This window comes from Netta rufina (assembly GCF_964035555.1).
Source record: "Netta rufina genome assembly, chromosome: 8".
In the NCBI taxonomy this organism is placed as follows: Eukaryota; Metazoa; Chordata; class Aves; order Anseriformes; family Anatidae; genus Netta; species Netta rufina.
The window spans coordinates 17,557,927-17,582,109 of NC_140131.1; the positions used below are offsets into that span (position 1 = coordinate 17,557,927).

Sequence of the window (24,183 nt, forward strand, 5' to 3'; positions counted from 1 at the left end):
AAAACCTAACACCTGTTGTCACATATTAAAACAAATACAAAACACAAAATAAAAATTGGAACCTTCATCCACTTTGGAATACGTAGTTCTGTTACAGAAGATTTTAAACAAGGGATTCACTGCTGTAGAGCTGAAACACAGAAAATCCCTTTTGTAAGTAGAAGCCTTACCTGAGTAAGGAATCTAGGGCAACCCCCAAAGTGAAGATGCAAAAGTGTTTTTTTTTTTTTTTAAACTTTAAGCTATAAATAAAATAATTTATATAAATAAATAAATAGATGAATACTTTATAACTCAGCAGATCGCTCTTTCAGTAGTAGTGTGGGGTTGATATCTTCCATTGCTGTGTTTGAGGTACTAACATTAATAGTTGCCTCCGTGGGTTCAGGATTTAAGACGTGGAAAGCAGTGAAAGGACAGCCTTTCACGTTGTTGCAGATGAGCTTCTGTAAGGAGGCAGTATTGATTATTTCAAATCCCACTTTTCCACCAAAGGTGCTGGGCTTCCAGTACTCTGGGGAACAGATAGCATTTCCCATCAGTCCTTTCAGAGAGAATGGTGCGCCGATTTCTACCATTGTTTCGCCAAAGATGGCACCTGGTCGTGGCTTTTCTACAAGGAGTCCTGGATACAGCTCCATAGCATCTATGTCTCCATAAAGCTCTTCCAGTTCAGCAGCCATTTCTTTTTCTCCTGTAATTATTGATGAATAAACATAGTAAGTGGAAAAATCCTGTTTTCATGGCAACACCATCCTGCTGAAGTTCAGAAACAGGATTGAAGGCTTCTGTTAGCTATTTTAAAGACAAGGGCACTTATTTATGAAGAAGGATTAAAAACTGTTACCTGTAAGTTCTTCAAATGATTTAAATGGTTTCAACATGAAGCGTTTCCTGTACTCATTCAAGGACTGGTATCTCATTTGTCTGCTTTGGTCAATTGAAGCCTTTGCTACTTTCTGTACTGCAGCAGGAACATTTTTTCCACCAGCAACCTATTCAGTAAAGATGAAAAGTAATAAGATCTCCAGATAAAAGTTATGAGGAAGTTATGCCTTCATATAGTTTTGGATAGATTTATTGCACCCCTGATGCAACCCCCAAATTGTTAACTTGAGAAAGTACTTACCCTGCCAGCACTTTGCTTGGAGAAAGATTTCACCATATGGGAAAGGCCATGTTCCAGCATTATAGAGTTGTTGTAGAGGAACTGCTGGAAAGTGTACTCCTGGTCATGTATTTGAAAAGTGTCAGGCAGAAGTGGGTGCCAGTGGTACAGGGTATTGAATTCAGCTGCAATTCGGTTCTGGTATTGGAATCGCTGGTTGAACAGAAGCTCAGGATCAAACTTGAGTTTGAAGTGGTAGCCACTCAAGTGTTGCACGTAATCTTCAATAACAATCTTGATTGTCTCTCCTGTTGGAGAAGGAAAAGGGACACAGTATTGGTACTAATTCCCTGAGGAACCCTATCTATGAGAGAACATGCAATTTCTAAACTCTTCTGGAAAAAATACTATAGGGATCAGGATAGCAAACACTCCTCAGCATTCCCTAATAGTACAGAGAGAGATCCATGCATTTTATGTGACTAAAAGTAGGGGGTAGAACAGTACTTAAGAGCCCAAGTTTTTGGCTGTGGCAGACAAACCTTTCTTTGCCTTATAGCTTGGTTATAATATACTATCTAGGGCAGAGGTAGGGGACAATAAAGAAAGCTAGTATCTGAAAGCAACCTCTCAGCTTCTGAGCTGCTTAAAACAATTTTCTTTTATTGGTTTACTGTTTCATCCACGATTTGGGCACAGTCTTTCCAAACTTGGTACATGTCAACATTAACAGATGAAATACCACTTAGCAGACAATTAGACAGGAGAAGTATGTGCAATAACATTTTATGTAGCTTCCTGAACTTAACCACAGCCCCTCTTAAAGCATATCTGAACTGACCGAACCCCAGAAGAGAAAAAAAGAAAAAATTCTCTCAGAGCAACTGAGGTCATCTAGCCTCACAGGCCTCCTCTCTGAGAAACGAATCTTAGCTTCCCATCTTTTCACCGCTTTCAGTTCTGTTTCCCTTAAATACCGGAATTAATTATCACTTGACTCAATTTTCTTCAGTTTTGGTATTTAACATAGCAGGAGGCAGCTGTATTTTAATGTGTCAGGTCATGAAGGCTCAGATTTATTCCCTCACACAACAATTAAGTAAGAGTTTTTCCTCTTACTAGATCTACTGCAGCTGCAGTACATCACAGGTAGAAGCGTCAAGCTCAATGGAACATTTGAATTGCACGTAGTAGAAGTGACACTCACCTATCAATATGAGTCTAGTAGTTTGGAATAACTGCTCATCATCCCACTCTGGATGCTCCTGTTTCAGGATGTCACAGACCCGATTGTGTTCTCTCAGCCATATTGTAGCATACATCATTAAACCTGGGACCAAACCAAACACCTCCTGCCCAACAGAAAACTGCAAGTGTTCAGGAACATGAGGAGGGTAGATCATCTCTGCCTGAGTGTCCTTCACTGTGGGTGGATACATTTCCCCATCTATCATCTGCCAAAGAGGGCACACAGGAAGAAGGGAGAAAGAAGAGGAGAGTCATAAGCTATCATGCCTATGAGATACGATGTATTGACTCTGTTAGCACTGACTTAAAGCAAGCAACACTGCAAGCAGAGCACTAATTTTAAGAAATATGTCATCTAATTAAAAGGCGGGAAGATAAGACATACCTGATATTTTAGCTTTCCATCCTTGAGAAGTCTCAGTTTAAGCTGTCTCTCCAAAGTCTCTCCATAAATGTGATTCAAGTCAACCTGTAAAATAAAAGCATTTGGAACATGAAGACAAGCTACATTTTTTGCTATTTTAGGATAGGTCCTAGTTCTGTGGATGCCAATACGATTTCATCCCTTAAATGTTTACCTTTTAATTATAATATTGTTACCTTATAAGTATCACACAATGATATTTAAGATGAAGCCAAATTATTTCCTGGCAACTGGAGCAATCACTCTGTAAGTTTTTAAATTGGACTGGCAATTTAAGAGGACTCTGTTTAGAGTGTCAGCAGCTTTTTATTATGCAGCCAGCTCTTTATATACACAAACATTTTACAGCTTTCTGTTTTAGACATACACACAACATTCATACTGAAAAATTCTTTATCCAAAGGCTGTCTGCTTTGTAGATAACTTTGTAGATAAAGATCTTAAAATTCAAATTTGCTTCTGAAGTTCTTTTTAATTTTAATAGACTTAACATATTAAGCAAAAGCAGATTCTTGGGAAAAAAAAGAGTCATAGCCCTCACTGTACAGAGCCTTTAAAGAGAATTATGTGAGATGCTATTCAGTCACCGGAGTTTTGCCTCCCCTCTTCCATAACTTCCTGATTTGTTGCAGGGCATGTTGAATGGTATATGTACTAGTGTTTGTGCATTCTGACTACCTGTAAGGTATCACTCTAGCTGGTTAGTAGCTCCTAAGAGCTAAGTGCTGTGTTCAAGTTACAGAGCTATAGTCTTACCCCATGGCCAAGAGCTTTAGTGAAACCAGGTCCTTTCTTGTGGTCTGTCTTAAAGAACTGATGAGTGAAGTGTTGGGCAAAGAATGTGAACATCACATTTGTGCCTTGTGGGTCAGGAATAAATTTTTTCCGCAACAAAAACTTCTCCACAATCAGCTTTGAATCTGGGAGTTCTTTCTTCCCTACAAGGAAAAGAAAATCTCCTTATAGTAAAGTGAGATGTTCAAGACAGCTATGGTTACTACTTAATTTTGTTCCTAACAAAACAGACTTACTATTTTCAATTTATTAACGCAGGATTCAACAACAAACACCAGAATGGTTATCTTTAAGGTCATTACACAATATGCAATACATGGTTATCCTCAAAGTCAACTACACTGTTAAAAGGTCGTAGACAAGCTTGCCTGTTGGTGTTTTCTAAGACAAAAAGATAAATAGGAATTCCTAGAAATGAACGTTATGCATCTGTTTTATTCCTTACCTTTAACACCCATTGGTGTTGGACAGTCACGTCCTACCGGGGGAAGACTTCTTGTGTAATAGGAAAGATTGGAATAAGTTTCCCAGTTTTTGTAATTATAGTCACTATTGTAAGTTGGTGGGCTGTCAATCAAATGTGATCTTGCTGGAAGAGAGAATAAAAATTATATGTATTTGTTTTTATTTTAAAACTATACCTTTTAGACTCAAGAAGTAAGTCACATGGCCAGATTTTTTCCATATATTTTGCCAGCAGTTGTATCAACAAATTCCACACATATAATCCCATTTAACTTCAGTAACTGATGGTTGCTGAATAACAGGAATAGGTTCTGAATTAGCAATTGGCTCCAACTATTGAAATTTGCATCAAATGGTTCATGTTATGCTATATGCTAGCAAAATGCTAGATTTTATCAGTGATGAGAGCAAAATGCATTTCTGTCTGAAAGCACATTTCACATCAAGTGTGCAATGCACTGAAATCTTAAACTTTGTTTAGTGTTTTTACCTTAGTGCATTTTAGCTTGCTACTTCATGAATAAACTGATCAAGTAGAGCATTCTGGAGTCCTACAAGTAGCTCCTGCCAGTTAAGAGTATGAGAAGGGAGAACTTATACTTACACGTCAATACATATCTCATAATAGTATCTCGTAAGAAGGGGATGTTGTTGATGATGTTCCAGACTCCTTTGAAGTGGGTGAGAATGTAATGGACAGTATTTGGCGTAGGTTTCAATGTTAGTTTCAGCCATGTGAAGAATTCCGCTGTGAGCACAGATGGAAAGATTGTAAGTTAGCTATTAAGAATAACCTGCAATTTTGGAATTGAATTCTCAAAGTTCATTTCCATGAGAATGGATCCAAGATACTTACGTGTTGTACAATTTTCCCCATAATATCCTGTCCTTGTGCAGTCACATTCATACTGGTCAAATCCTGTTGTCATGCATACTCCTCTGTTCTGACATGGGTTTGAGCAGCAAGGATTGGCTAGAACAAAATTAAATACTCTGATTAAAATAGTGTCTTTTATACCTAGATCAGTGTTCTCACCACACCGAGTGAAGTTTTTGGATGTAGGTTGACAGTGCCCTGAAGTTTAATGTTCACTGGGATGTCAACAGAATGAGTACGCACTCACACTATACTTTAGAGAGCTATGGGTAACAGCTAACGACAAAAACTAGGAATTTGGCATTGTGGACTGTGACAAGCTTCTCAGAGCATTTGTGCTACCTCACACAGGTCAGTGGAGGCCTGACATCCTTCCTACCATACTTAAGTATTCTAGAAACCACAAAAAGTACAAGATAAAAATAAAAATCGTTCTGGATTTCCACCTGGAAACCTACACCCCGTGAACCACCCCTAGGCTGCAAGTGCAGCGGAGCCCCATGGAAGCTCCTTACATGCCCAGGACAGCGGGGCCGTGATGCGGGCCCTTGCCGGCCTCTCACGGCCGCCCCCGGCCCGGCCCCCGCTGCCTCGGAGCCCGTTGCGCGTCGCTTTCACCCGCGCCACCGCAGCCGCCTCCCCGGCTGCTGCCGGCCCGGCGGGGACGGGTCGGGTCGGGACAGGTCTCACCTGCGTGGCCGGCAGCCAGGAGACCGAAGACCAGTGCGCAGGGTAGGATCATATCCCGGCGGGGCTTCGTGGTGCTGGTTCTGGTGCTGGTCGGGCTCTGCGGATGCTCAGCGCTGAGGACCCAGTGCTGCTCCCAGGTAAGCACCCGCCTATTTATCCCGGGCGCCGTGAGTCACCCCTCCTTCACTCCCCCGGGCCGCCGCAAAGTCACGAAATTGGGAATTTTTCGGCCCCGCCCCGCCGCCTGCTGCTGGGCCGACCCCGGGCTGGGCCGAGCCCGCTGCGGCGTGGCGCCGGGGGCCGGCTGGGGAGGGCCGGGACCGGCCGGGAGGAGCCGTCCTGCTGCCCGGCAGAGTCCATCCTGCTTCCCGACGGGAGCCTCCCTCTGCCCGGCAGGGGCTTCCTGCCTCCTGCCCGACGGGAGCCTGCTCCTGGCCGTCAGGGACCTCCCGCTGCCCGTCGGCCCTGCCGCGCTCCCCGGCCCGCTGTCCCGAGGCCCCCAACGCCCCCATTTCCAAGCCCGGTTTCCAAAACGCCTCCCGCACCTGGCCGGGCCCAGGCGTGTCGCGGTTAGTGAATAATCTGTGTGCACAGTAATAGGCCATCCTGGATGTTCTGGAGAGGGGCACGAAAATCCATAATTGCATGATTCTTCTGGTATAGCAAAAGGTGTGTATTTTGACTTTAATTTTAATTTCTGTGCTCACAGACGCACAGACGTGTGTGTATGTACATGGAGATAGCACACTGCTGGCCTTGGTCACACTCTTGGCTGCCAGCTGCATGTATGTGCATCTGCGGTAGCTGGGTGCAAGTCACGACTTCGTACAGGTTGTGCAAGGGCGGTTCAGCTTCTCAGGTGTGAGACGGGGATCTTCTGCTCCCGCATCAGGAGCCAGACTGACCAGCTGCAAAGCACGGGTGATGTTCAGGGTGTACAAAGGGGCAACTCCGTAGATCGAGCTTCTGGCTTTGTAAATTTTGTTTCCATTTTACACTGTTCCTATTGTGTCTTACAAGGCTTTGTAAGACTTTATTGAAAATGTCAGATGAGCAAGGTGTTACTTTTTAATAAGATGGGTAGGAAGCTGTAAATGCAGAAAGTATTTCTAAGGTGTAAAACCAGCAATGTTTAGGGGAAAACTGAATGAGCTGTGTGCTAGGGAATTCTCTCTGAAATGATAAAACATTACTGAGGGATCTGGAGAACCCTGGGGATAAGGATAACTTATTTTGGGTAAAGTTTTGATCTATTAGAAGTAAACGATGTGCAAATGGAGTAGAACTTCAGTTTCGGGATAGGACACTTGTCCTTGGCAAGGGGCATTTGTCGCAACCGCCAAACTGGTGAGCGCTTCTTCACCTTCCACCCTACTCCCTGCAGATGCAGGCTGGAGGGAGGAGGGCAGCCTGGGCTGCAAGGCATGGTGTTGATGCTTCTTGAGCAGGGCACGTGGTGAAGCATGGGCTGTCTTTGGGTCTGATTTCTGCTGGGAAAGGTCATTTGTGCAGCTGGTGGCTGTGGTGCAATTGGAAGGATCCTTCAGCTCCTCTCACGCATTGAAGCAAGATGATGGAAAATCAGGGGGATAGGATATTGCTGTTTTTCCGAAGGCTCCCCTTCACCCTCATGTATTGTTTTAGGATTGCCTGTAATCAAGGTTATGTGCTGGAATGGGATTTATCCTTAGAAATTGGTTATTTTGCTGTGTCAAGACTCACCACCAGGTGGAGATTTTATGCCCCAACCAACAAATTCTCTATTTTTATTTTTTTTTTAACATACAAACTCTCATTGAAAAAAAAACAAACCACCACCATTATTTTTACTTTAACGATAGTTGTTTTAAATATCCTCTGCTCCAGGTGAAAGCAATCACTGAAACGTACTATCTTCCTCAACCTCAACATTTTCTTCCTCAACATTTTTACTTCAGCTGAAGCATCTGGAGGCTGTGATTCCCTTGTTTCTGTTTCCATTCCAGGTTGCGTATGAAAGGTTGAGGAATGTATATAGAATATGTATTGAATTCATGCCTCTTTGCTGAGGTCAGTTTATTGGTTTCTATAGGCCAGGTCTCAGAAAAACACTGGAAGAGACACAGCCATCCATAGTAACCTCAGCAATGCCACCAGAAGGGTGGCAAAGGGGAAAATGTACCCCTGCCTTGGTGCTGTTCCATTTTTGCCCTGGCTCCTGAAAATCTAGAGCAAGTTCCATTGATCTGGGAAGAGTGATTTTCCTGGTGTGGTGTTTCTGTGTTAGGGAGATGGAGGCTTGGCAGAGTGGGAGAATTTGCCCATTGCGTGTCTTCCTTGCAAGTTTTCAAAGCATCAATCCCTCCCCCCCCGCCCCAGTTATTTTCATTCATTTTATCTGTAGCTATGGTTCAGCAGGAAAAATTAGGAAAGGCTTCATTTCTCATTGGGGATATTTGTACCCATGAAGTGAATTTCAGCTTTGCCATTCTGAGATGTTTCTTAACAACTACCCATGGAAATTACGTCATAATTTTATACATAGTGGAGTATAGGATAATGTAGATTTTTGCCCCATATTGGTAGGTAGAACTCCATCTGGCCTATTTTTGACAGCTCTATTTAAAGAAGAAGGTGTCTGAATGCAGTAGGATTCACTGAATATTACTGCCCCCTTCTGCTGGATGTTTGTTTCCTATTGCATTACATGATAAATGATGACCCACAGCTAGTTCTTGTTCTTCCTGCCATTTAGATGGTACCTTATTTTCAGAGTAAGCTCTAGCAAGTCAATCATTTACAACCCAAGCCACATACAGTGCTGTTTTGTAACCAAACTTCATGAGGTGAAGCTGTCATTTGAAAATTAAGTAAAAGGCTGAAAAAAAAAAGTAGCTTCACTATAAAAATAGAAATGCATAATTTGAATTTTTGTTCTTCCAAAATTTCAAACTGTAGCTATTCAAAATGGCTACAAATACAAATACCTGCACTAGCAGATTATATTGTGCTGTCAAAAGAGATGTTAGAAGATGACTTTGTCATAAGATGCATGGGAATGCCATGGCCCTGTGGGCTTCCACGACAAGGAACTAATGCACAGCTGTGTGTGTCACAGAAATTAACTCAACCAATTTGCTGGAAAAAAAAAAAAAAGAAGTAGTAAACATTGGGTGTTTTTAATATTGCCATGTTACAATCATAAATCACCTCCCTAAATTGGATTAGGAATCAAATATTAAGAATAGTTTTTTAATGCCTTTTTGCTTCTCTGTTTTCTATCTGCCCTCTCATTCCATATGGCCTAAGAACTTAGGCTTTTTAAGGAGGAGGCAATAGTTTATTCTTATTTTGCATTGTATTTGGTGAAAATAATAAAAAGCAATCTGCCTCTGAGTTACAGACCTATTAACATTGTAGTGAGTGAAATGATTTTTGTGCATATTCTATAGAATCCCCAGGAAAACTGCTTTTTACAGGCAAAACACACACTCCTATTTCATTGATTGGAACGCCATCAAGTGGAGGTGAACTAGAGCATGAGTAGCTGTCTAGATGCCAGGATGATTTTGACTTATGCCATTTTCACCTGTGTGGTGGGTTTGGTGGATTTTCTGGTCACTTCCCAGATGTGATAGGTAGCAGAAAGGCTCTGTCCAGTTGGGAATGTTCTGGAGAGAGAGCATTAAACTCCAAAGACTGTGCATGTTCCCTAGTGAGGTGCTGATAAAGTGAGCTGGTCATCTCCAGTTCAATGAACATGCAGTATTTTTATAAAAGAATAAGTAGACAGTTAAGTAAAACTATGTTTCTGTCCATAATTACAAAGATCCATGTCAGAACAGTAACAGCTTTATGTTCATCAGGAGCTCAAAGTGTAACTTAATGTATCTGCTGCTCCAAATGAAACAGTGTTTGTGACACATGCTCAGAAACATGTATCAAATATTTATAGGCATTTGGCAACCTGTAATGAAACAAATTGTATTTTTTTCCTAACCCTTTTTTGCCATTACAGGTTTCTAATAAAGTAGGAAAGCAGGCCAAACAATAGGTCATGTAGATCCATGCAATACATGGTAAGAACACAGCAAAAAAACAAAGACTTGTTGTATCAGCTGGTTCCAAGGAGTAAGCTGTATTAAAGTCAGAGGGGCTGTTTGCACTTAAGCCAGCAGCAAATTTATCCTCAAGAGTTTTTAATATGTTTCAAATGTTTTCCCTTCCCTTGTGATTGTGGGAATCTCATCATCATGTTTAATAGCACAGTAATTTCCTGGCAAGCGGGCCAACTTTATTTCTTCAGTCTGTACTTTTCTGTTCTTTTATTGCAAAACGTGCCCAATCTGAAGCTCGCTATCACCAACAGTCTGACTGTGTTGTAGCCGAAGCAAAGACACACTCTGGAGATGGTGGGTACAAAGATACGATAACAAATCTGGATGTTCTGAAAATGTTCTTGAAAATAGAAGGACACAAGAAGGAAGTCTATGTCTTTAAGATTCTTTTGCTGCCCTCTGCTAATCAGGAACATGTTCACAGAAATCTTTGGTTATGTATTTGCTTGAAACTTTCATGTAATCATCTGTGGGTTTGACTGGCCAGCGCTGCCAGTTCTCTGTCTCATCTTCTGAGTTCTGGAGTGCTCCGGTCATTTGGGTCACAGTTTCATTGGGACTCTGCTGGAAAACAAAAATAGGCTCTGCTGGAAAACAAAAATACTCAGTTACCTGGATTTAAAACAAGGGAGGTTTATTTATTTTTCCAGGAAAATCATGGTAAAAACACACTTAATTTGTGGAGCTTCTAGACTAGAAATTTTGCTGTTGTCATCTGGTACTCCAAAACAATTAGTGACAGTGAAAATGATGCATGAATGGAAGGTATGTGAGGTCTGGGATCTGGGTGGCGGTGCTCCAAAGCAAAATACCATGGACAGTGATTGGGAAGAGCAGCTTGGGAAAGTGGGAGTATGCCTTAAATCCAAATCAGTTGTTTTCTTCTGGAATTATCCAAAAAAATGTGGTAGAAATGGTGGGTAGGTGGCACAAAAAGCTACTTCAGATTTAGGCAATATCTGAGCAAGTTTGGGCCCTAATTTTTTTTTGTTTTGTCTTCATGCATTTTGTCTTACCTCTGCATTTCAGCTACCAAAGAGGAAACATAAATCCACTGCTTGTGTTTTATTTCGAAGCCAAGAGGAGTTTGAGGGGATGCTTTCCAATATGGGAAAGTTGCAGTTTCTTTTGGCAACATCTTCTCATATAACTCTTCCCTTGCTTTTTTTATCAATTGTTCTTGTTTTAATCCTCTGATATTCTGGACAGAATAGTTAGTTTTACTTAGTAAAACTTAGTAAAACTAAGGTGAAATGACTTAATGTCAAATTGAACTAGTGACATGAGGTGTGGAATGAGACACCTATGCTCTTCAGCTTCATCGTGCTGCATCCTGGCCATTTTTTTCCCCAGTGCTGTCTGTTTGCTCTGTAATTTATTTGCCATTTATCCATAGTATAACACCTCTATAGAGCGTCTGCACACTTCTTGGTGCTTGTTAAATAGCAATTTTTCCCAAAACTAGACAGAAAATAAACAAGAACTGCTCATTAATAACTGCTAAAAATTGAATCTCAGCCTTATCCAAAGCAAGGGTGAGCTCTCTACTTTGGGAGGTTACTGGACATTAAATTCATGTCGCTTTAAATGAAAGTCAATCCACAAATCTTCAGCAAAAATGGCTTCCAGAATCAAGTGTTTTGTTTTTGAGCTGAAATGTATTAGACAATATTGCTCTTTTCCTCATTTGCAAACTTGGTAGTCACAAATTCAGTCCTGCTTGACTAGTTCCTGAAAAACAAGCCCTAAATGACTTAAACTCAGCTTGAAGCACTCTCAGATGAACTTTTTCCAGGGAGTGTAGGTGAATGGCATATGGAACAGAATATTTTTATCCTATGGGATAGTTTGAGTTTGCAGCAGAGGTTGACCCTGCATATTTCACCCTCACTATTTGTCCTATTTTCTTTAGGTGGCAAGACTTTGAATTTCTTTTATGGTTGAATTTAAAGGAAAAGGCCATAAACATAAGTCATCAGTTTCTGGCAGCCACAATACATCAGATCTATGGATATTTTTAAAATTCCAAATAAATTTTCAGAAGCCTTGTTTGGATGCAATTGACTGTGGGATTTTCTTCCTAATTGAACTGCACCTATTAAACAGACAGTATTTTTCATTGTTCCTTGAATGAAGGAAAACAAGTTATCCTTATTGACAATCAGCTACCAAAGCACTGAACTTCTCTGCTATTGTGATTTGGTTCTCTGGTGTTTTGTTGTTTTTTTTTTTTGCAGACTCCGTTTTTTGTCGATGTAGCCTCAATATGTTTTGTATTTCCTATGTAGACATTTGATCACAGCTGCAACAAATACGTCATGAGATTTTGTAACTCTCTTACATAAAGAAGCATCAGCTGACATTTTGTCTGTTTTTTGTCATCTCACAAGAAGGCTGTAACTCATGTTAGGGTAATTGCTTGTGTTATGCCATTTATAATAAGCATTTTAGATCAAAACAATCAGAAGGTTATCTTTCCATGGAAAATCCATCCATAAAGAGTAGATTTGCAAATACTACCTTCCTTATTGCAGATGCTGAAATTTGCTTTTAGCTACTTCCTGCTTAACTTTTAGTAAATCTTTTCATTCAGTCTCATGCTCTTTTGTTGTCCAGCTGAAAGCAGCTCTGTTGTCACACAGTGAATACCATATTTTGTAATTTTCCACCACTTTCCAGCACACTGACATTAAACTGGATAAAGGAAGCCATAGTAGGCTTTATTGAGTAGAAAATCATTTCAGCATAATGCTTTTATACATAAAACCTCTTTAGGTAATAAAGTTTTTTTAGGTTTATTCACAAATGCCTTTTCTCATTCACTTTTGAGAAAGTAAACATTATTTCTGCAAAGAAACTTTTTTTTTTTTTTTTTTTTTTTTTTTTTTCCTACCAGAGCATTTAGCAGATCTGTTTATAGCAGTGCATAAACTCCTGTTCTGTCTAGTTACTATTATTCTGCGGGGTTTTGTAAGGTTTCCATACACTTAATGGCTCCATAAGGTGAGCTGCCTTTAGTCACTAAAGGAAGCCCACAGATCTTGTAGATACAATGTTCTCAGGTGTGTTCATCAAATGCTTACATGTAAGAGCTAAACACAGAATATGATACAAATGCTCTTTTTATTGTGTCGCTGAAAGCTGTGCGTATTAGATCTGGGAATTTTCCATCATTTACCAAAGGGAAAAAAAGGGGAATAAAGCAGCACTTCAGCATAAGCTACGTAAAATGAACCCTGGCAGGGTTTCTCGATTAGAAGATTGAATCTAACTCAATGTAAAACATTTATCCACATAGGTAGCTATATATGCTACACACTCCATATAACTATATGTAACTATAAATCATCTGTAATTCACAGACTAATATGGCCAGTCTCTCAAAACCCCAAATTTGCAGTGCCTTAGTGCAGCTCATGTACCTCTGTGGGGCGCATGTGCCCGAGGCTGCCGGGCTGCCTCACTCACAGGCTGGGGGCTACACAGAGTGCTGCACTTCTGTGGGCACCACGAGCCTGTGCAGATGGATGGGCTCATTAACCCCGCTGCTTCATTGTGAAGCTCTGTCCCTAAGGCTGTGCTTATTGGAAACACTGGGATGGTTTTTACAGTATTAAAGGCTGAAGTGTAATTTCTCACCGCGGCTTGCCTTTCTGTTAGCTACAGAGCAGTTTTCATCGTGGTCTGATATATCATAGTATCACAGAACCATTAGGGTTGGAAAAGACCTTCAAGATCATCTGGTCCAACCACCATGCTGCTACCAATATCACCCACTAAACCATGTCCCTAAGCACCACGTCCAACCTTTCCTTGAACACCCCTAGGGACAGTTACTCCACCACCTCCCTGGGCAACCAATCCCAGTGCCTGACTGCTCTATCTGAGAAGAAATGTCTCCTCATTTCCAACCTAAACCTCCCCTTGTGCAACTTGAGGCCATTCCCTCTATGTCTATTACTAGTTATCTGTGAGAAGAGGCCACGCCCAGCTCCCCACACCTTCCTTTCAGGTAGTTGCAGAGAGCAATAATGTCTCCCCTGAGCCTCCTCTTCTCCAGGCTGAACACCCCAGTTCCCTCAGCTGCTTCTCACAGGACTTGTGCTCCAGGCCCCTCACCAGCTTCATAGCCCTCTGTGTGAAGCTCACAGGTGAACAGCTATTTTGACAACTTACACATACAGTGCAGTAAGGCAGACTTCTCGTTAGGGTTCTTGCATTTTTAACACAGGATGGGACTTTGGTGACCAGCACAAGATGGATACACCTACAGTCTGTCTAACAGCCTTCTGCGGAGATTTACTACGTTGCAACTTTGTGGAAGTGTAAGCTATCCTCAGCTTGTTCTCCACTTTTCAAACACCACTTTGCAAATATTGCAGATGCTTGCCTTGACACCGCTGTACTTACTGTGACCTGCAAATTAATTTTAATGTAACTCCATTGGGGGATGCAGTATGCTCTGAGAGCCTTGCTAAGTAAGCACACGCTATGCTGTGAGGAGGCAGCTCAGCTCTGCAAGCTCTTGTTGTCAGCCTTCACTCAGTGCCCACACAGGAAGGAGCCATCAGGGTGTACATCTCATTAAGGACTGGATGTGGATTAAGCTGCTGATGTTAAGATGTTGCGTTGATTAAAACTGACTGTAGCTCCTCACAATGGAGTGGCTGGACGAGTCACTTGGTGTCAGCCAAAAAAATGTTCCATGACACAGACCTTGTGGCAGCGTGCTGTGATGGGCAGCATCACAAATTAGAGTAGTAGCTCACAGAGGGCAGGTTCCTGGAGCAAGTTGTGCTCCAGGCAGGGTGCCCAGTGCCAGCTCCCCAGACTCCCAAGTCTCCCTTCTGGTTACCTCCACCTCCAGACTTAAATCAGTAGTGTTTTCCAATATCCTTGCCACCTTGCCTCCCTCTGACATGTTCTTAGGGTTGAAAAAAGGAAAGAGAAATTAAGAAAGTAAAGGTCTGTAAAAAGACTCAGAGACCAGAGAAAACTGTTCCCTGTGATCCTTTTCCTTAAAAGGCTTTTGGAAACTCCAGCTGGGTGGGTAGCTTGCTGTAATTATTCGTACTTACCAGTGGGAACTGAAGGCATGCAGGAGAACATCGCAAGTTGAACTACTCAGGTCAGAACAAGAATTATAACGCAGGGCTATTCTGCCAGCAAAATGTAGAGCTTGGAAGAGAAAATCTGGAGAAACTACTGCTTTTTTCAAAGTGAAATTAGATGATCGTGAAGGAGACATCACATCATGTTATGTCTTGCCAGACATATGACTCTAAGCAAAGGCAAATAATTTAGAAATTGTTCAAATGCTTTTATGCTTTTTAAGACAGCCAATTATGTAATGGCACCAACAACTGCCTGGCTCAGTAGGCTCAAAAGCAAGCCTTTGAGGGAAATAATGCCACAGTGATATTCATCAGGAAATAAAAACTTGCTGTTTACTCTCTGAAGGTTTTTAATTTCTTTTCCCTAGAATTTTCAATTAAGCAAAACGTGTAACAATCAAAAGTATATAAAAATAGAAAATAATTAAGGAGGTGTAAACACTACAGTGGCTGTACTAGATGAGACCCATAGTCTATCTAGTCTAGTATCTGCAAGGGAAAATATCTGACATTGTTGGAATTGTGTTATAGGTTTCAGCCTGTATAATGAGAAAGGAATGTCATCCACTTATAATTTCTATTTATGTTTGTTAGTGAACCAGAACACAGCAAATTCCATGGCTGAAATGCACCTTTTGCCTGTAGGACAGCACCTTTACAAAGAGCAAAAGATGAAGGTCTATCTCCTGAAAGGATATTTTCTCAGAAAAAAGTATGTGCTCATTTGATTCGGATAGAGTCAGCTTCCAGATGCTGAACTGACAGCATACAGTTTAAAGGATTAGCTCAGGTCTAGCTGAAAATGTCATTACTGTCAGTAAGAGGTATGCATATGATCCTGTGATCAGTTCTGATTATTGCACTCCACACGTTATATCCTATATCATGAATTTTTAATGGCATTTCTTTGTGGACCTGAAGCAACTGTTAATTTGGTGTAATGTCGATGTGACTCTGTTTTTCTGTTTATCCAGTGGCTGTCACTAAAATATTTTTGGATTTATTTCTCTTCCCAAGCCTCAAGGAAGAGAAGGTAAATCACATAAAGCCAGATGAAAGCTTTTCAGATTGTCTTCTTCAGTTGTTTCCACCAGCTGTGGAAATGCTGTGCTGGTACTACTCTGTGCCTTGCTGTGGGACAGGTGCTATCACTTATTGCTTCTCCTTATAGATAGTTAATTAAGCAAATGAGGGCTTTACAACATGTTATGGCAATGTGTGTTATTTTGGGTCTCTGCTTTGCATGGCATTTTTCCTGGGACTGTTTTGGAGAGAGTTGCCAGAGACCTCGGGCCAGGCAGTGTTGGCTTGAGGCCAGATTTGGGAGGAGCAGCTGAGCGCTGCCTTGGTGCCACCAGAGAGCTGCTTCCTGGGGCTGCCACCAGCTCCCTGAAGTGGCTGGCTCTGACCTCTGCCTTGTGGTGCAGGCTCTGGGTCAGCGGGTGGTGCCAGGGCTGCAGCTGACTGCCTGTGAGGTTTTCTTTGCCTGCAGCTCCTTGGAGTCGGCAGAGGAAATGTGTTTTGCAACAGACTGCAATTAAGAGTTTTAGCTCTTGCTAGGAGAAGAATGCCTGGCACCCTGCGTTGTGTCTTTCCTCTTGACTTTATTTTTGCAGGGAAGGGCTGTAGCTCCCATGCAAATAGCTTGCCGTTGCCCTTGCTAACCACCAAGCACCTCCCAATGGGCTCCTCCACCCTCTCTCCTGCACTCAGTGAACTCGGGCGATTCTGGGTTAGGCCCGTGGGCACCTCAGGGAGCATTAAATAGAATCATGGATTTGGTGAGCGAGACCTTGTGAACTTCCTCCTGGTGAACTCATTTGAGACAGTGCTCCTGTCTGTACCAATTATTACACAGTTTCACACAAAGTGGTTCTTAGGTGCTGTAACTTACCTCCTGGGGATTTGAAATGCTTATAGACTTTCCAGAGGGAACGAAAGCAGAGAAATATTTATATGTAGAACAATTTCTCATTTCACTTGGACAGCAAGAGTGATCACCCTCTCACCCAAGGCTCCTTGTCCTCTGCTCTTTAACACTGATGAATGTAAATGACATATTGGCAGTACTGTGAGAAGTCAAATATTGTCACACTATGAGCAATATAGAATTGGGAAAAAATCCCCTTCAAGTGCTAAGCACTTTGCACAGCAAGAGCTTCTAAGTAATCTGGTAACATCCTTTTTCTCCTGCACTGTGTATACCAAGCTGTGGTATCAGCTGATGGTTACCCACTCCCAAACAAGTCCGTGCAGCTGCATGGGGATTTACGTGGGAATGCTCTGGATACTCTGCCAGCACTGTCCTGGGATGGAATATTTCAGCATTTGCCAGTTACCTGGAAGTCCTTCTCAACACTAGCCAGCATGAGATTCATGTGAAATAAAGAACTTATGCCCAATATTGACATTTGGACAGTTGAACTGCTGGGCCAACAGGGAGTGAAGGTCCTGCCCATATGCAGAGCTCTGTCTCCAGATTGAGGCCGAAGGGCTTATACTGCAACTGGCTTGTCAGCTTGTCCCTTTTACCTGAGGAACCAGTTCCTCTGTAAAAGCTGTGCCTTTGGGCTTGCAGTCATCAAAAATAATGTTGATTGAAATAGAGGTGTTTCATTTTATACCCTAATCATGTTTGGATTTCATTCAGGTGAAATCTCAAAATCTGCCCTTTGTGGGCTGTTCTGATGCCAGTTGAATTAGGAGGTTAATTTTAGTCTTCCTTTTGCTAAGCTATTCCTTGTTGCTCAGAAGCTTTACTAAAATACTAATGAATTGTTAACTATTGTGGATTAAAAACAGCCTCTTTCACTAGGCATAGCCATGCCCTTATCTTAAGGTGAATCTTCTTCTCTGACCCTGACCTTCCCATTTCATACAGCCACTTTTTAACCATCTTTTTAACTACCAGCACCTGGGATTGATCAGTTGTGATGAGGAGGTGCTCTGTCCTGGGCTCTGATGCCCGAGGGTCAGGCATTCCTAAACAGGAGGAACAGGAGCACTGGGACAGGTACAGAATAAGTCTTTAAATATATTGGTCCCTATTATATCCATATTCATATCCAGGTCTGAAAGGCAACCTTCAAGCTTGCCACAGACAATGTGTTCCACATTTGCATTTTTTTTTTTTTTAAATGCATCACAATGGTCTTTCCTGAGTATATGCTAAGGGCTTCCTTTTGACAGGAGCTGATCTTTGTAGTCTGACCTGGCAGACAGATATGCCCCTCCGCTCATTCAACACATCTGTTGTAGATTAGAATTATGCCCCCTGGAGAGGTTTTTATGAGTATGGCTTATGGTTTTTTTAGTTGTTTGAATTGATGATGGAAGACAATGGGCTATTACAAAAATATGAAAAACAGAAGCTGGACAGACAGTTTTGGAAGAAAACTTGTTGTTTTATGTCCAAAAGCACATACAGAGCAGGAGAACTATCATGGCATGGACACATCACTCAGCTTCTCAGATACAACATGAACTGTGGCTGCAGTGCCTCCCAGATGCTTGCATCGATTTCCATAAGGACCCCCAGAAAACATTTAATTATGTCTTGCAGTGTAGGGAGGATTTGAAACTCCTCTTAGGCTGACAAAAGTCATGGAATAAGAATGTGTTTGATGTTAATTTGTGCCCAATTCAGTTGATGGATTTCATTGGCCAAGGGCTGATTTATTTGCTGAATTAAAAGTGTAAAATAACTGAAATATCTAAAATAATTGCTAAAATAACACTCTGTCCCTGCTAATTTGGGAACATGAGGCATCATTTTGTTGACTTCTGTACAAAACCAAGTATCGTTTTCTTCTACTTTTTGCTCTAATCTTTTTCCAGTGAGAAGAGAAACTGAAAATGCCTGTTTTGAGAGTTAGTGTGCGTGCTGGGTGCAGTGGGCAAAGGCAAAACCTCTAAAAAAAAAAAACACAGAATTTTGCTAACTGCAAAAATAAAAGATAATAACTAACAAGGTAAATGACACTAAACAGCAATAAATGTTCTGTTCAGTTACCGAACAAAGTATCGTTATGCAAATTAGATTGCGAATTTGACTGGATGTGCAAATCACACAGGGAATGCATCCCAAAGTAATCCACACAAATTTTGCAGTAATGATAACCACCTTTCTTGTTTTCTGAATTCACACCTCCTTTTGTCTCTATGACGTGACATGGTATGGGAATTGGGTGAGACGGTTGTTTGCCTTCTCCAGTTACAAGAACTTTCCAACTTGTAAAGGTTGTCAGAAACCCCACCTCTTGAAAAGCTTGGGGATTATGGTGAGCTGCAAGCTCTACAGCACCAGGTTATTCCTGTGTGGCTGGGATAATGCCTTCAGTTCAGAAACTGGACTTAATAAATAAAGGGTATGGCTAGTTCATTGGTGTTTCACCCAGAGAAGGTGAAAGCTTAGCAAGACTGAACGAGATCATCATTTCGCAGGTTCTTCTTCTGTTGTCTTCCCACTTCCTTTTTGAAAAGGAAAAATGTTGGTTTTGAAAACATTTCCCAACTGAAAGTGCACAGCAAGTTGCTCTCGGTTGGGTGTGTACACATGTATGATTCAGATCCCCTTTTGCTGAAATTCATGAGAGCATACAGGTACTAATAAGTCATGAATAGCAATGTACACATATGCCTGCTTTTGTCTCTTCCCTCAGGTTCTGAACCCAATATTTTCCTTGCTGGGTTTCTAGTTTTTTTTTTTTTCTTTTTTTTTTTTTTTTTAATATATATATATTTTCCTAACTCAGCTAGGTAAATATGCTGAAAGATGAATACAATATATCTTAGCATAACAAATTAAAATAAATTGTAAAAAAAATAACAGAAAAATAATATCAAATAAATTATAGTTTCTAGGAGGGGGCTCGAAGATTAGCTGATAGCCCCCACAGAGACTGCTGATCTGCTTGCCAGGGAATATACTTACAGAGGGCTGATTAGAGTAGGATCAAACTACATGCAGGTCAACACAGTCCACCCTGGTTTCGGTCTAGGAACCAGTGCAGTGAAATTTTAAATAAGATAGCTTTTTACATTTTTCATACTCATTTTAGGTGTAATAAATAATAAATTAATTGGTAAATAAGAATAATAAATAAGGCTTTCCTTTGGTGTATTTACTTTTTCAGACGATGATGATACTTGCAAAAGGATGAGGTTTGGGTATCTGGGGATCCACCATACAGGCATGGTATGTGCTGTTGGGTCTAGCCAAGCATGTTTCTGCATGTGCTTCTCTCCATATCTGCTCGAGTTTAAGAATGGTGACACCTAGACTAACAGGTCAAGAGCCCAACACATCTGTGTAGCTTTTCAGGCAGCCAGATTGACAGAGGTGTTTGAGCAAATCATGCAGACTCACAGATATTTGGCAGGAAAGGGGCTAACTGTTGTCAGCTGCCGAAGGTACCGAAGGCACAGCCAGAAACCCCTGTCTGCAGCAGATAAACGGAGGACCTATGGTGAAGAGTCAATAGTCAGTGTCTCTTGTGCTCTGTGTCATTCAAGGAAACCCAGCCACATGACCTAGACACACATTTCTTGGTGCATGAAAGCTGGTCACACACATCCTAGTGCTTGTGATGCTGTGGGCATAAGGGTGTGAATGTGAGCAAATGACATGGGCTTTACTTTAGAACAAAATCACCTTCCCTGTCTGTTGGCTCTTACATTGAGCTTTAATCTATTGTTACTGTGATGCTATTTCTTACACGCTTCGTTTTCCAAGGACAGCAGCAGTTTTTCACACGTTATTTTGGTGACCGATGCTTTATAAGACTTCAAATTTGAAAGAAAGAAATGTTGTATGTACTAATTATTCAGTGACATTTATTATTTCCTTTACTTCACAAAATCTTTAAATGCCTTTCAAAAAGCTTCTGTGAAATAGTAGTTCTCATTTTGGTGTCATACGACAGCTTAAAAATGGGAAAGCTAGGCACAAAATGAGGTTGATCTTGTGAAGTACTTTGATTTAAAAATACCCTGTGAATATCTGCATTGAGAGTGGTATGGCCTTATTGCCAGGCTTTATACACAGGATTGTGATGAGGAAAAGTGGACAGTGATTAATTTGCCATTGTGATAGTGTGTACAATTTATAAAGCTTAAACTAAAATGTAGATGAATACTATGCCTGATATACGGCTTTATACACACATATCTACCTTTGACAGGTATGGGAGTGATTTCATGACTCGGCCTGCTGCCCAATATGGGGTATTTGTTTTCTAACAGCAGCACTAGGTGGCACACAAGGTCAGGGCAGAGCACCTCATGTCAGGAGTAGGTGCTGAGCTGCTCCTTTGGGTCAACAATGGCAATGGCTGTGCTGAGCCCGTGGCTCACACCCAATGCCTCTTGCCATCTATTTCTGCACACTCAAAATCATAGAGGAGGCTGAAGCTCTTCATAATGACAGCAGAGCTTAGGAGCAACAGACATTTGCCACTCTTGGATGTGTTAAGCCTGCAAGCACACCTTGCTCCAGCTTTGAGAGGGAAAATCACATGAGAGTAAAGTGCACACAACCAACAAGGACAGCCTCAGTGTGAGTTAATCCAGTCTTATCTCTCAAAGCTTAGAAGGACAATGGAAGTTTGGTGGTCTATGAGGTTGTTTGGATACTAGATGGCTCCTGCTAAGAAGAAGAGAGCTCTGCACAAAGTCTGGGTGGTGAATCCCTGCTCTGCACTACCTAGGTGAGATCCTGATGGGGAAGAGCATCAGCAAGGGACCGTGGCTTACCACCACCACTGTAATGGGAGTTGTTTTCCAGTTCTCTTTATGGGCTGCTATCTTTATCTAAGTGTACTTAAGTTTAGAAGTGCCAATGTTGTAGTGTACTTGAGAGGAAGCAGACTTCAGCATTCCTCTCAAGTATCAAGATTAACTATAGAGACTTTTTTGACCTCGTTAGCTTTGTGCAAATGTATATATTTTTGTCTTACACTGGTTGGTGCTGAGGAACTTACAAACAAACTCCCTAAAAATGTCAGTGTGAAAGGGCAGTGGGCATGCACACAACTGCCAGCTGAATTTAGTGAGAGTTCCATGCTTAAGTACTCACGAACAACAGGATGGACCTAAAGTGGTGAAGAGCCAAAGGCTGCAGGTATCTCAAATACTCTGGATCGAAAGCTGAATGTAAAGTTGCAAAAGGATTTCTCATTATTTGGTAAAACCTGGTGTATGAAATTGAAAGTAATTCATTTAAGGAGAAACATTCTGTACATAGTCAGTGGTGGATACTAAAGCAGGTCCCCCATGCAAGACACTGTGGAGCTCCCACATTCTGTTTGAATATTTGAAGCCATAGAAAGAATTTGAAAATGTTTTCCAGACTAAAATGAGTTCTCAACATATGAATGTATGCTAGAGTTTGTTTAGGTATATCTGTGCTCAGCCCATCTCCATGGTTTTCAGACAGGAAAGAAGGGAGGTTTTGACCTCCCTTCAAAACCTCCCTTCTTCCAGGATGACTCCGTTTGCTTGCCCTCTCTGCTGCCTGACATGTTGCTGACTGGATATGATCTCTGTTTTTCCAGTTCTGGCTCATAGCCAGCATATTTCCATCCAAAGTTTTATGCTCCTGATAATGGTACCTATCCGTCTGTCCTTGGATCTGTCTCACTTCCAGCAAGTGTTTTAGCAGGTGTTTTAGTTTTTGTGACAAAACAGAAAAAGTGTTTTATTTTTTTCAAGGGACCTTTTGTCCCTTGTATAATTGCAGCGCAGTGGCATTTATGTGTCATGTCAACCTGTCACTGTCTGAAAGATTGTATTTCAGCAATCCTTCAGGCAAACCCAGAGGAGTGGCTGAGCAGCTCCATGGCTAGGAAGCTATGAGATGCCAAGTCAGACACCAGCAAATAGATCATCTGGGAGAAGAGTGAAGAAATAAACCCAGTTTTGCACCAGATTTGCAGTATGTGGAGAGAACATTAGCAAGGTGAAAATTAAATCCAGAATCAACGAACACTCACAGAATGATGAATCAGCCGAACACAGGGACCTCTCAATACACAGCGAGCATCTGGCTGCCAGAGAGTGATGAACGTCTGATGGAGAGCGGTGATCTGAATTCTCCAGCTTCATTAGCAGCAGTCTGCTAAATCTGAGTGGATGCAGCTGTATGGAGAAAACCTCAGCTGGTAAGGATTTCTCTTCTGGTTTCTTTTTATCTTTCTTGGTGTTGATATTGTACGCAACGATGGAGATTGTTTGCATTGCTTTTTGTGGGTGTTACTGGGTTCTACCATACTGGGCAGATGTACTTACATCAATACAGAGTATCTGTGTGCATATCTACGTGGCACAGCCAGCCACATCAACATGTCCTCAGAGGATTTTCTGAGAGCCCAGTGTGAAACACAACTCGGTGTGTTTGAAACTCTATTATTTTCAATCTGGGTCAGAAATCAAGAGTATGTGATTTATGAAAGGTCTGTCTGTGGACAAAATGTCTTTAAATTAATGATTTTTGGAACTTGGAGCCATCTCGGTGTAGATGTAAATTACTTCAAGCTAATACAAGTGATTCACATGGATGAAGAGGCTTTGTGTGGTGCTGGTGGTTTCAGAGTGCCACCATGGATGCCTGCTGAAGTCTCTTGTACCAGGGGCTTGTTGTGCTCAAAAAAGGTAAAATTAATGATGGCAGATTGGTTCTCTGGCCTTACTTCACATTCTTTCCTCCTGCATTTCTATCCAATTACTTGAGTCTCTGTCTGAGAAAATGGCACAGATATTTCTTTAATTTGGAAAAGAAGCTCAATACTATATGCATGTGCACTGGGTAGCATAATCTAAAGCATTGCATAACTCCAGTAAAAAACATGCAGAGCTGTTCTGGCATCAAAGGTTGGCATCGAAGAGAAGCAGTGTGCTTGGCTGGAACAAACAGTTCTCTATTAAGACACATTGCAAACGCAGGGGTGTCCTCCTTGAGATTCCTCTAATTCTGTAGCCCTTTTACCACTGTGCTAAATTTAAACTGGAAATGTCATTTACATGTAATAATTAGCAAAAGAACACTTTGTTTTTTCTACCTAATCTTTCCTTGCTAATGACCCCCTTCCCCCCCCCCCCCCCGCGTCTGCTGGGCAACTAAGCACTTTGACTCATTATACCCATCTAGCAGATGATTAAAGGTTGATTAAGATGATTACTTTGTATATCTAAATCTTATAAATCTACTGATAACAGTTATTCCCAGTGGGCAATAAGAATGCTGCGTGGAGAGTAGGGGTTGGTTATTTCTACTCAAGATTTTCCTAAATTTCAGTAAGCATGTCAGCAAGAATGGGTTCACTTTGGCGACTGGTGTTTTCTGAGAGGAAAAGCAAGGACTGTTAGTT

At 41.5% G+C, this 24,183-nt stretch overlaps 1 protein-coding gene across 1 annotated transcript; it reads right to left on the minus strand.

The window, feature by feature from the left end:
- Window positions 1-217: 217 nt before the first annotated feature.
- Window positions 218-5,659, minus strand: PTGS2 (prostaglandin-endoperoxide synthase 2; the record flags this gene model as incomplete). The annotated part of the gene is made up of 10 exons (XM_084291453.1): window positions 218-694; window positions 848-995; window positions 1,130-1,416; window positions 2,316-2,562; window positions 2,742-2,825; window positions 3,537-3,718; window positions 4,021-4,164; window positions 4,645-4,788; window positions 4,897-5,013; window positions 5,608-5,659. The coding sequence occupies 10 exons, from the start codon at window positions 5,657-5,659 to the stop codon at window positions 288-290; spliced, it is 1,812 nt and encodes a 603-aa protein (XP_084147579.1). The 3' UTR covers window positions 218-287.
- Window positions 5,660-24,183: the final 18,524 nt, after the last annotated feature.